The sequence below is a fragment of the Anser brachyrhynchus genome (assembly GCF_964034855.1).
Source record: "Anser brachyrhynchus genome assembly, chromosome: 2".
Lineage (NCBI taxonomy): Eukaryota > Metazoa > Chordata > Aves > Anseriformes > Anatidae > Anser > Anser brachyrhynchus.
Genome location: NC_137695.1, coordinates 37,591,180 through 37,604,829, shown reverse-complemented (window position 1 = coordinate 37,604,829; position 13,650 = coordinate 37,591,180). Strand labels below are relative to the sequence as shown.

The window sequence follows — 13,650 nt, the reverse complement described above, 5'->3', positions numbered from 1 at the left end:
TTGTATGCAGGAAAATGTAATGGTGAAAGGGGATTTGGGGTGAGGAGGTGGACATAGGAGGAATGCAGAGGACTGATAGATTGGGGGAAAACAGAAAAGCAGCTGATAGCCATTTTTGCCAGCGTGTATGCATAAATGCATGCACCTGGGGAGGCACAAAAGTGAAGGGAGATGCTGTGCCTGAAGAAGGCAGGGCTGCAGTTTCAGTTTTCTTCTGCCCAGGAAGAAGTGTCAATGGACTTTTTTAGCTTCTAAAACCTGCAAAGTTATGGCCTTGTACAATACCAAATCAATACAGAGCTATTTCTTTGTGAAAGGCCAGAGAGTAAAGTCAGCTGGGCTGTGAGTCTGTTGCCACAAGGGAGTCACATGGAATTAATTTAGTCCCTGGTATCAAAGTCTCTGGCAGGAATTTGAAGGCATTTCTCCGGTGCCTTTGGGAGCATACAGCAACACCCACATTCTCAGATGGGTTGTCTGGGGCTGACTGAGCACGTGGTGGGCCAGCATCAAAGTCAAGTACATTTCTGAGCCATGCCAGCCCTGATAGATTGTGATCTTGCAGTTGGAGAGGGGTGGCTTTGGTGTCTCTGCTCTGGTACTACTCATCTCACAGATAAAGTGGGAGAGGAACGTGTGGCAGTGAAATGCATGCAGGAGTCTTTTGGGACTGACACAGCAGCCACCTTGCATTAAGCTTTAGGGTTTCAGGCTCTTCTAGGGGTGGCAGTAAGCTTTAGTACTCAACATATTCATAGCATCATTCTGGTGTGACAAGAAATGGAGTGTTATAATCTGGTTTATAAAATGACTGGGATGAGGAACTGTGATTTCCAGGACGGAAATTCTCATTCAGGTTTTGTAAATGGGTCATCCATGGCTATGGGGCTGCTGCTTAACTTCCCTGTGCCTCAGTTCCTCACGACTGGAAGGGGAGCACACATTGCTGTCAACATCACTGAGCAGTGTCTAGAGCCCTGGAAGCTCTAGAAGCCATGGAAGAACCCATGGAAACCAACAGAAGCAAAACTGCACATGATAGCCTTGCAGTGGTTACTGGGATTTATAAACCACAGGTTTGTTTTAGAAACCCATTTTATAACCCACTGAAGTGTTTCACCGCGCAGATTTTATTGGGACTTTTATGTTCTTGTGACACTGGAGCACAGAGCCAACCCAAGCAAATATTCCTCTCTCCTTCTGCGCTAATCCCAGAAGTTTCCTTCTGTAATCCTCTGGGGGAGCAGCATATAATCTTTAGACACACGCATTGCCCCCACACAAGCACATATGCACACATGAAATGTCTGAAATATATGCCTACAGGGAATAAAATGCTTTTCGTGGGGAAATCTTGTATGCTCCTTTGCTTTCCTGAGCCTTGCCACCTCTGCAGCGTCTCCTGGCACGGGCCTGCTCCAGCAGGGCTGCGAGGGGCTCCGCCAGGGCCGGCTGCAGGGGGACACGGGCCAAGGGGACGTACTGGGAGATGCTGGGGGCCGTGAGCACAGTATCTGTGCTGTTGGCAAGGTTTCTTGAACACCAGCTTGTTTTAAACACCTTTATTTATTTACTTATTATGACAGCTTCTGACTCTGTGCCAGCTGGTGAAGCGCGCATAACTTCTGCCACAACCGGTAGCCACTTCAGGGATTAGAAATAGGGTTTCTGGCACAGAGTATTTTCATATTTCTATAAGTTATTCTTGGCTGAAAATAAGCTTGAAAGGTTTTGGCTGGAGCTTTTCATTTTCCACAAAAATGGTGGGGAAATGTCTTCATCCTGTGGCTCCCACAGGATCTGCCTGGGTCACTGCTTTCCCCAGCATGGGCACTGATGCATAAACCGTAGGAGCTGCTGTATTTCCTGGCTATATGGACATCACCTGGTACATAGCAGATGGTATATTCAGGTTGTAAGGCCTAAGTTGATAAGGACACAGAGATGCAGCCTGTTCGTGAACCTCACGGCCTGATCCAGCTCCAGGCGTGAGCTGTACCCCAGCTCAACCTGCCCACCCTCACCCATTCCTCCTGGTGTTGCCCTCTCCCCTGGGACTTTGGCACCTTTCACAAGCTCCTAAACTTTCCTAATCTGTGAGGGAAGATGTGCCTTAGCCACCTTATGATAGACACACAGGATAACGCCTGATGGCCACTGCCTGTGGCGAGCTGCTGTCCTTGCCAGGAGGGCAAGAGGAGCCTGAATGCATGACAGCAAAGCAGACGAAAGTCTCAGTTTCAGCCGGACGAGCCCACGTTCATTAACTAACCCATCTGCCCAGCTTGTTTATTATTAATTCTGACGGCTGTCCAAGTGGGAGAAGCACCTGTGATGGGGTGTCAGCGATCGGAGGTCTCCATCTAGCAGGCCCTGCCAGTCAGAAACTGGGCAGGCCACCAGCACTGCTGTCGGGGTGACATGGCTTTGGAAAGCAGCTCAGCGTCCAGTCAGGGCTTGCTGGGTGAGTGTGGTTGCAGATAGGAAGGAAAACACATGTTGCACATCTTTTTCATGTCATGCCCTTTTCTCCTGCCAGCGTCATCGATCCAGCTAGCCTACACCTTTGTGATTTTAGGGCAAAAGTCATTTTCATGGCTTGCATACAATTTTTGCAATGAAATCCTGCAAATCTAACCTGGATCCAGGGCAGCACTTCCCTCTGGTACCTCCACTGCAGCCAGGAGGGTTCACAGTGTTGAAAGTCAGCTCTAGGATCAGCCCTAGGACGGCTTGGAGATTGGACCATCTCAGATCGCAGTTTTTGGCTTCCAAATAACACCAGAAGCAAGCAGTCTGCAAAACAAAATGAAACAGTGCAAAGCTTATCTAAAATACATGATATCCTGAAGCGACACTTACTCGTAGATTGATATAGTCGCTTTCTGGACCATAAAAATAATTTGAGTTTGAAAATAGTAAACATTTGGTATTTTAAAGCTATCTTAACTTTTATGCTCTCCAGAAACAACTGCCACTTAGACAAGTCCTATATGGAGTTTTTCATTTTGCCTTCCTTCTCTTACCGAATACTTTCTCTGATATGGAAGATGCTGATAGAGGAGTTTCCACACAAGAAGTGTAATTGAGCTCGCTGTGTAGGTAGGGTCTTCACACTTCACAGAAAACCATGACAGTCCTATTCTTGGGCTGAGATTTTTTCCACTGATGGGGACTAGGGTATTATGAAGCTGTGTTTAGCAATCAAAGCTAACCTGGAGCCTAACGATATATATTGCATTTGCTGACAGCCTGTAAGCCTACCAAGGTAATATTTTTGTGTTGCAAAACAGGCCAACACTGAACTGGCTTTGCATCCTGGACCTATCACAGTTACAAAATCCATACCAATGAAATGCAGTGTTTATTGGAAGATCATATTATAATATTCATACCTGTGGTCTGACTCTCATTTTGTGCTCCCTCTTCTGTTTTATCTACCCGTCATGCCTGAGTGTGGAGGGTCCTTGGGTCTAGGATCAGCCATTTCTTAAATATTTGCTTTACAAATCCACCTTCCAGAGCATGGCCATGACTGATGATGGAGCCCCTGAAATACGAACTACCTACATCATTATATAACTGGTACCTAGTCTATATAGTAGTAATAGTAATTGCATGCTTTTTGAATAGTTTTTGCATATGAGATCAGTACATGCTATCACTGTTTATACCAGCAAACCTAAACTGATCTTCAACCTAACTTGTGGGTATAGTAAAATTAGAATAAGACTATAAAGACTGCAACCAATGGCTATTTTGCTCCCAACTTTGTTAGCTATGGTGGTTTTCACAATATAATACTAATATAATATATAGTATATATAATATATTATATATATATAATAGTAATATATATAATGTATAATATATAATATATTATTATAATTATTAATAATAATATATAATATAATACTCTTCCAAATAATTTCAGACTTTGCTTCCATAAAAGGAAAATGCCAATATTTTATAATCCAGGACTTGGCTTTACTCATGAGGGCATGATGAGTATACTGTGATTTTATGATTCTATGATCTGTATTTAATGCTATTTTTACCAAATACTTAAATAAAAATATTTTTATATTTTTATAAAATCTCTCACTCCCCCTCCTTAGATGAGGAGGGGAAGAAGTAAAGGAAAGAACAACTCATGGGTTGAGATAAGGATGATTTAATTAAAGGAAAAAAAAGAAATAATTATTAAGGAAAGATTATTATTAATTAAACAATTTAACTAAACAATTTAACTAAACAATTAACAATTCAACTAAAGGGGAAAAAAAAGGAAAGGGGAAAAGGGAAGTGGAAAGGGAAAACTAAACAAAACAAGTAAAAGCTATGTGGAAGTGCAGAGGAAAGAAATTACTCTCTACTTCTCACAAATGAGCAATGCTTGACTATGTCCTTGAAGCAGGGCCTCAACGCATGTAGCCGGTGTTCAGGAGGAGGACAGATGTTTTCACAATGAGAGCCCACCCCTCCCCTCTTCTTCCTTTTTCCACCTTTTATTGCTGAGTGTGACATCATATGGTATGGAATATCCCTTTGGTTGGTTTAGGTCAGCTGCCCTGGTGATGTTTCTTTTCTCTCATTTTTGCCCACCCCTAGGGGGGTTAGAGAGAGTCCTGATGCTGTGCCAGCACTGCTCAGCAGCAGACACAACACCGGTGTGACACCATTGCTGTTTTAGCTACAAGTGCAGAGCACAGCACTGTATGCGCTGCTGCAGGGAAAGTTAACATCCCAGCCCGACTCAGTACAGCTGTTAGTGACTGAATTCAGGGCAAGCCAATACAGAGTTTAACTCTACATGTTTCTGTATGTTATCATGTGTGTGAACTGGAGATAGGAGAACTCAAACCGTTGCTGCTTTTCAAAAGGCACTGTCATTGTTAGTATATGTTTATAGCTTTAAATAAATAAATAAATAAATAAATATATACATTATCTCTATTTTTTAATTATAAATCTTTTGACTTTCTCTAAATTGAAGTTTTCTTTTGAATTCAAACTTCGTAGGAAAAGTTCAGATAGAGAGACAGAGTCTTTACTATGGACACTTTCAGACTTCAACAGACTTACCTCTCAACTGTATCATCTCAAATAACATTTTGGTAGAGAAAAACATCTGCATAACATATAAACTACTTCTGAATTCTGCTGTCAGTAGAAATCTTTAGCTTTTTTTTCTTTCTTTCTTTCTTTTTTTTTTCCTTTTTTTTTTTTTTTTTTGGCTGGAGAAAGGAAAGAAATGCCACTTTACAAAACTATTCAAGTTCAGAAAGGTAACTGAAATGACATAAATGACATTTGTGCAATGCATTTCCCTGGACCCTGTGCCTAGATTGTCTTTTCAGACAAGGTGTGATGTAACCTGGCATCAGTGGAACTGACTGCAGCTGGTTTCTATTTTCAGGTAGCTACACACCAGAAGTGGCTCCCTGACCTAGCCAATAAGTCTGATATTGACACAAAACAAGATGGTGAAACACCTGCTGAGCTGCTCCCTTGGCAGCCTTTAACAACCACACTCATCTGGGCAGCTGTTTTCAGTGCAGGAGGACTGGGCAAAAAGCTGTTCCCATGAATGTGGGGTGGTGGAATGGGATGTAATACATTTTCTGAGACATTTGAAAAATTAGAAGTTTCTTTGTCCCTTAGAGAAATATGCCTTGCCTTGAGATGTGATTAAAAACCAGCCTGCAACTGATTTGCACACAAATCTAGCAATTTTGCCAGGTTTGTCTTCCTAGAAACTTAATTTGGAGATTTTCTATTAATACCAGATACTTTACCATAGGCTCTTCTTCCTACTGTATCTGGCTCCCTGCCACCCTTCTCTTCACAGACACCCATCCCTGGCTGCCAGTAGCCAGGGGAAGAAACCAACAGAGACAAATAAATATGTCCTGCACTTGGCAAAACCTTTGCAGAAGGCCCTCGTCCTGATTACAGAGTGATTTCCTGGGGAGTAAATAGATTCAGAAAAGATGAAACAGTATAAATGCATCATCTTCACATCATTTCTCTGTGGTTCTTTGGTCACAGCTGCTTATTTTGTCGATGGAAGTTTTCCTCTCAGAAAAGGGTAAGCACATTGCTGAAAACAACTGAAGGCCTGCCTTGCTCAACACTTGGTGGCAAAGCTGTCAGCTAAGTTTGGGTTGCAGAGTCTTTATTCGTAGTGACGATGCACAAATCAGAAATAAGGCAACGTGATTTCAGGCCCATGGGAAATATCATCAGACGTGCAGTGGAACAACTGCCCGCACTGTTATTAGAAAAGACCCTGAAGTATTTTGGTCCATGGGAAAGGCTGGTGGGCAGCAGCACGCAGTGCTCCCTGGTCACATGCGGGCTGTGATGATAACCAGAAGATGCCATTTCTAATACACTTTTGGAACAGGGCAGAGAGAGAGAGAGATAAATATATATTTCAATCTATTTCCTAACATTGGGTATCTTATATTTTCCAAAATCAGCCTGTGTCATAGCCATATTTAGAGCTTAAAACTCTACATAGCCTTCAGCACATGAAGACCTTATAAACTTGAGGGACCACACAAATTCTTAAGTTCCTGCTTGGATCCAGTGCTACAATGGATGCAGGGTGTACAAAAGTCCTTTGGAATGGAAGCGCCTTATTCTGTAAGAAATATTTGTGGTGTTCAAGACAATGGGTGATGTTTGTATTGAACAGATCTCCCTTGTTTGGAACAGAAGAAACAGCTTCACCACAGACCATGCTGTCTGCTTGGCCCTCCTCCACCGCCCCTGTTTCCACCGCCGTACTTCAGGCACAGCTGGAGCACTGTAAGTGTGGCCCAGGAGCCTTTCTCTTCTATTTGTATGACTTTTGATGTGTGACAAAGACTGAAGTATCCTCTCTCAGCACTGCTTCACGGTGTCACTCAGCAAACCCATCTGTCTATATTGGTAGGGCTCTGCTGCTTTCCTGAACTAAAGGAAATGTAAATGCAGTAAACCAGGGAAGGTCAGAAAGACAATTTCTCATCCTACACAATGATTTACTACACAAGGACCCATTTCAGTGGGTATAAGACATAGCATTTTGCCCACTCACACTTGTTGCCAAGGTCTGTTACCTCCACTACATTTTCCGTCCCAATATAAAGAATTTTTCCATCTACTTCATAATGCCCATTTCTTAATTCTACTACTCATTTACCATATGCAAATACTGCAATTAGTAGAAACATTATGTAAACAGTAATTAGAAAGTTATCTGACGAGAACTAACCCAAGAAAAAATACAGCATAAAATCCCCCACTGTCTTCAGAGAGATCAGGACTGAGTTCAGGGAATTATTCCCCCCAAACCAAAATCTAGTCACCTCCCTCTTTCCCATCTCCTCCTCCTCCTCTCCACTTGGAAGATGAAGAGCAGCTTTGCTAACCCAGTGTTTCTGCCGCAGTGTTCATCTGTATTTCCAGGGGAGATTTCTTTTGTCACAGGACATAGACAAGCCGGTTTACTCATGCGAGCTTAATTTTGAAGTGAGAAGATTAGGAAAACTTTAAGGGAATCCACTCTGATCGGTAGTGAATGAATGCCTCCTGACTGGTATCCACTGGAGTGAAGTTCATGCTGCCTATACCCATGCAGAGTGCAGTCGGTATTATTAGAGCAAAGATGCTATTTTTGGAGAGGAGCTGCTACTTGTAAAGCGTGATGGGAAGAGCAGGGTCAAGTCTAAGAATAGCCCTGGGTCCCACACTGGCTTGGAGGGGATGAGATAGCCTGGCTGCGGCACGCCTGGGAAAGGAGGAGGAAATGTGGGGCAGGACACTATGCCGAAGTGATAATGTTGAAGCATCCATGAAGATAACCTTGTGACAAACCATAGGCTTCTCCCTCAGGCAGTAATTAAATGCTGTTTGGACTGTAGTGGCGGTTTATTTGTGCTTTTCTCCATGTTCTCCAAGAGTGTTCATTCATATATTTTACCTTACGTAGAAGCTGCTTACTCTGGACATGAAGGACTTGTGCCAGGAGCTCCAGATAACAATGCCCGAATTGCATTGCCCCACAGGGCCTCCTGGCCCCCAGGTGAGTGATGCATTTGTGAACAAACCACAGCCGTCTTTCGCTTGCTCCAAGGTCCTTACAAAGCTGTTACACATTTTCTGTAAATGCCTTTTATGCCTTAATAAGCATATCAAGCTCTGGCTTAATTTCATTTTGGTATGACTGTGCATAAATCATGTAGGCTTTTTACCCTGTGTTCTCATTCCTGCCTTGCATACTCCAAACTTCAAGTTCACCCTTCATTTTCGCGTAGTTTTACAGTGGGTGGCACCCATGAAAAATCCCAGAGATGCCATCGCCTCCTTCAGAGGCAGTTTGTTGGTTTATTTCCTTGCTTTACACTCTTTTACATGAGGGGAAAGAGCCCATGGCGTTGATGCACAAGAGGTGCAATGAACTTGAGTGTTAGTGGAGTACATCCCTGAGAAGGCCAATACCTACAGTGCAGACCAGAGACAAGAAGGGGCTTTGGGGAGGGCAATGGGATGGGGTTCAGGAGATGTGGGATCTTCCATCTTAACCTGCAAGGTCTGTGCTTGCTGGGTAGCCTTGGAACAGCCCCTTTGGGCTCCTATTTCATCTACAATTTATATGTTTGAAGCATAGGGCAGGAGGTCAGAAATCTTCCAAGGAAATGTTCCACTTCTAGGAGAAGGTTTAGTGCATGTCTCACCGTTGTGGAGAATATCACCCATCTGTCTTTCTGTTCCAGTTTGTTCCCTCCAAAGGAAAATAAAACTTAAGGGAAAGTCCTTTAGCATGTGAATTAGGAGGCACATGGAGAAGTGATGGTAAAACAATTGTTTATCATATCCTGTGTTGAGAAAAATCTCTGCACTATGGAGCAGTCCTGTTGTGTGCTGGGCACCATCTAGATCTTCAGTATACGCGGAAGAAGCTGTTGTAATTTTAGTCTTTGCCAGACTGTCTTTTTGAAACAATCCTCTTAATGCTATCTCTGATTTAAATTGGAAAAACAGTAATACCAGTTCTATTGTTCTGCAAGGTTCACTGCTATAAATAATAATTAACCTTGCAACTGAATGATCTATGATCCCTCCAAGAACATTTTTAAATAGAGTAGGCTGACAGATTTTATCACAACGTCTAACAGTAGGATGGGTATAACATGACTTTGGAATTTTTAATTATAAATTGTGGGACGGTGTTTTATAGAGGGACAATGTCAGAGCCTGCAATCCTCCAGACAATACTTTTATGAAAATGGTCACGGGAAAAGAAGTGTTACTGTTTCTAAGAAATACCTAAGAAGTATTTCTGAATTGTTTTCTGTTGTAAATGCGTGACTTTCATATGAGTTGTAAAAGCTCATACTGTTGAGCCAGAGCTGAGTTTTAACACTTTGTCAAAAGAAGGAGAATTAGATTTGTAATGATGTGACTCAGCATATAATTCCTCCCATGTGTAACCCAAGGTAAAGGGAAAGAAAGAAGATAAAATTTGGCTCCGGCTCTAATACAGTGCATTCTGATTTACAGTACTGAAAGTCTAAAATTACTGACTACAATAGTTGGAATGATTTGCATTTAAGGGTGTGGTTTGCTCCTGTTCATGTACAATTTGTGTCATGTTTTGGACCATACAAGATAACCAGGATCCTAACCTGGAGTGATTTATATGGTCAACCTAATGCTCCTTGTATGACAGCTCATGGGATTTTCCTTAGTCATTCAGAAGCAAAAGGGGTTCTCTGAAGCACTCTAGAAACAACGCTGTTTTTCTGATTTTTAGTTTTATTTTTATTTCCTGAGCATCTCCCTCGATTAAGAAGTTTCCTGGAAGGGGAGTAAGCCTCACTTGAAAGAGAGGGATGGAATATCTTCATGTTTTGGGGCTTAAACAGATTTGGGAGCCTTGATCAAACTCTACTTCAAATCTGAATTGGTCTTTTCTAACCATGTCTTTGAGATTATGTCACCCTTGACTATTATTTATGTCCAGCCTCCCAAAGCCACATTACTTCATTCCGTTGCAATTTTAGGAAAGTAGGAAAAGATTTTTGAAAATTTGCTGTTGGTTATCTCTGAAAGGCAGCTCCACTCTAACTGTATATTCATGTATTTTGGATGTATATTCATATATTTTGGGGGTGTTTTCAAACCACAGGAAACAAATATCTCCACTGAATAGCTTACATCTGACCTGGCCACTAAGCAGCAGGAGGGTAATATTAACTGTAGAGAATGTCAGGCTTAAAGCTACATTTGCAATTTAGCTAAAAATTTGAGATTTGTTTAAGTATGAGGAGACAAAATTACCATAAGTTATGTGATGTTTATTTGTTTTTAAAGTACTTCAATCACAACAACAGTAATGACAATTGTATTTCAAACAAGAACATTTCAATTTCCTAACTATTACTCTGTAGAAAATGCCATTCCATAAACACGGGAAAATACACAAAGCAAGAAACGTTGGGGACCTCTTGTTATTTTTATGAAAAGGTGAAATGCAAAAAAAAAAAAAAAAAAAAAAGGTGAAAATGCCTTTTTTATGAAAACTGTTTCAGAAAAAAAAAAAAGAATAATTTTTTAAGGTGGATTTTACTATTACAAGTCTTTTTTTTTTTTTTTTTTTGGTGAAAATGCCCATGGTACTAAGAAGTTCTTAAGAAGTTCTTAAAACGGCTGCAAAGTATTCAGCAGAGGCATGAACAGCCCCTAAATTTGAAAGCCACTGTCTCCTTCCCATGAGGTTGCATGGAAGCTGTGTTCCAACTGAGCAGGAAGGAAACAGGGATGAGGATGGGAAACCCCATGAGGAGATCATTGCAAAGTTGTGCCCAGGATGCCAAAAATTCAAATGAGTGTCTTCAAGCTGGTGAAAGATTCAGAAGCGGTGACAATCCTTGTCTACAGCACCCTGCAGAGCCCATCCCACGTGGCTTACGCCATTTCCCTTGCCCCCCTTTGTCTGACCTCCTTTGCCAGCTGACGCAGTGTCTCCGCGTCCTTGCAGTCGATAATTCTTCAAGACTCCAGCAACTTCCCTTTTTTCATGTGCCTCAGGCCATTTTTCTTGCTAGTTCTCTTCACCTAGGAGATGTTCCTGTGCTTCTCATGTCAGTGCAACTCTCCAGCCTGCCTTCAGCGGTGACTCAGACCTGGCATTCAGAGGCAATATTCAAACACCACATCCAACATCCTGACCTTGTGGGGTCACACTGCTCCCAGGAGGCACCGGCAGGGCCATGGGCTGGGGGAAGGCCAATACCAGTGCCTTCTTACTAATACAGCTCAGTAACAGCATTCGTTTTTGTCCCTAGGGTCCACAAGGAATTCCTGGTATAATGGGACCAAAAGGGGAGAAAGTAAGTGCCTGTTGTTATGTGTTGTTATGTGCCTGTGTTTGGTGTGGTTTTGAGGAGTCAAGGAAAGAGGTGGCGGTGGTGGCGTGCTCACGTTTTTTCTTGTCTGTTTAGTCAATGATGGGCCTTATGGACATGTGGGGATTTGCTTTAATTTAAACGTAGAGCTATCGATAGGTTTGAAGCTATAATTCAAAGCATCATCTTCCAGTGTTCATTTTCAATCCTGAGATATTTTTATGGCTTCTCACGATAGCTGCCTGTGTCTACATTATGGATAAGAGAGTAGCTTTGGTGCCCCAGTCAGTGCTCTTGCTAATCCCACAGTCTTTGAACACCCTGTTCTCTGGGAGGATGTGAGAAGCAAAGGTCTCCTACCCACCATTAGTTGTATGGGGCAGATCAGATAGTAAAAGCTGTCTATATGCGAAGTTATGGCTTCAGACCTGCAAAGCATTTGCTCCGTGATGATGCTTAAAGAACCTTACACCTGAAGCTGGGCTTTACTTTACAACAAGGTGACTGTAGATTTAGGGCTGAGAACAAAGGAAAGGTCTAGGAGCTCTGTTAAAAATTCTTCCCATTTTACCCTCTGGAAAAAAAGTCCTGAACATAAAGATATTCCCAGTGTTGTTTATAAATGCATTGACTAATGAGCCACTGTGGTCTGTGTGGTATCTCTGAGACTAACATATTCCTTTCTCTGGCAGGGGGAGATCGGCAGGCCAGGAAGAAAGGTATGAACGAAAGGTGCTGCCTCAGACACCAGCCTAATACCTGACACGTAGCAGCTGTCAGAGAGGAGCACAGGCAATCGATAAATACAAATCAGCTAATGTTGAAGTGTTGAGCCTGTTTGTGTTGCTCCCATGTAGGAGTGGCAGGGGGCTCTGGGTGCAGGGCTGGAGAGCTGTCACAGCTGGTTTGAATTTGGTAGATTCCCTCAGTAAGAGCATCCACCTCCAGCCAGACAATTAAAAGAGTGGGAAATTACCTAAATTATTAATCTGTGGGCAGGGGAAGCAAAGTATGGGACCTACCATAAAAGGTCTATTTAAAAACAAGAACAACAAAGCCAAATCAACCTTTTTACTGCTCTAGAGCTGAATCCAGGCTCAACCGAACAGCCCAGAAGGAGGAATGGCCATTAATGATTACACTTCCAAAGCTTTGGCACCAAAGTAATATGCTGACTGCGATCTTATGCTTGGTGACACATGAGCCATGATATATTGTCAAAAATATGTGCCCCTACGTGTGATGAAACAGAATATGTTATCTCAGTCGTTAAGTGCTTCCATTTAATGTAATTAATTTTAAAAGAAGACAGAAATGCAGAATGAAATCAGAGATATGTGGGGGGTAGTCACTAACCAGGAAAAGAAATACCGTTCTAATAATAAGCAAAGGATTTTGACACTAGCTACTTATCGGTAATTCAAATGGATATGAAACATATAAACAAAGAGTTCTTTTTCTTTTATATAGATTTCAAATGCCCTATAGTAAACAAAAATACTACTTAGATATATTTAAGTGTTCCAAAACTAATGTATTAGACAGAGTCACCCATCAACCTACACAAGAGTGCAAACCTTAATTTGTATTTACTTTTCTGACAAGAACTAGTAGGTCCCAGAGGAGAAGTTGCCCATAAAACCGTATAATTCCTGCTAAAAGCTGTCTGGCTCATGGGAGGTCACTGTTAGCTCCAAAGTCATGATCAGATTTCTAAGACCATATTGTCAAATGGTATAAAGCAGTGGAATAGCACTGATCTGCAGCATTTTAGCAGCTAGTCAAGGAGTGATTTACAGGCAGAAGTTAAAATAGATAAGTAACTGTATGCAAGTAGTTATTGCTAGTCACACGATAGCAGACAAAGAGCAATTACAGCTAGTAATATGAGTGCTCATAATAAGATTAATGGTAAATAAAACCAGGAATGTCTTAGTTAAAGGTTTGTTTCTGTTCTTACTGTAAATTGCATTTGTACAGATAGAATTACATGCAGGTCTTTTTGATTTACTTTGTATTATTAAATGAGAGGAAGAATTAAGTTATTGATACTGGGGTTTTGGATTATTATTTTGACTACATGTAGATCTCCTCTATAGCTGATCTACTTATTTGCATCAGTATAACTTGGTATTTCTGTGAGTCCACATTTCCTCCGGTAGCATCAACATAAACAGTATTATGAATATAACATAGTATTTTTTTGTATTAAAAACAAGGTAAAGAAGAATTTGTGGTTCTTTTCTTGAAA

General features: G+C 41.7%; 1 protein-coding gene across 9 annotated transcripts in view; it reads left to right on the top strand.

The window, feature by feature from the left end:
• The window catches only part of COLQ (collagen like tail subunit of asymmetric acetylcholinesterase), a 49,978-nt gene that overhangs the window by 6,681 nt on the left and 29,647 nt on the right, over positions 1-13,650 (top strand). For all 9 annotated transcript variants that reach the window (XR_013946429.1, XR_013946430.1, XR_013946431.1 and 6 more), the window contains exons 2-5: positions 6,704-6,816; positions 7,982-8,074; positions 11,340-11,384; positions 12,092-12,118. Coding sequence is in view for 6 of the 9 variants with exons in the window: in XM_080579664.1 (XP_080435790.1) it covers positions 6,704-6,816; positions 7,982-8,074; positions 11,340-11,384; positions 12,092-12,118 (278 nt within the window). In the remaining 3 variants the exon portion in view is untranslated. The remainder of the gene's footprint in view (positions 1-6,703; positions 6,817-7,981; positions 8,075-11,339; positions 11,385-12,091; positions 12,119-13,650) is intronic.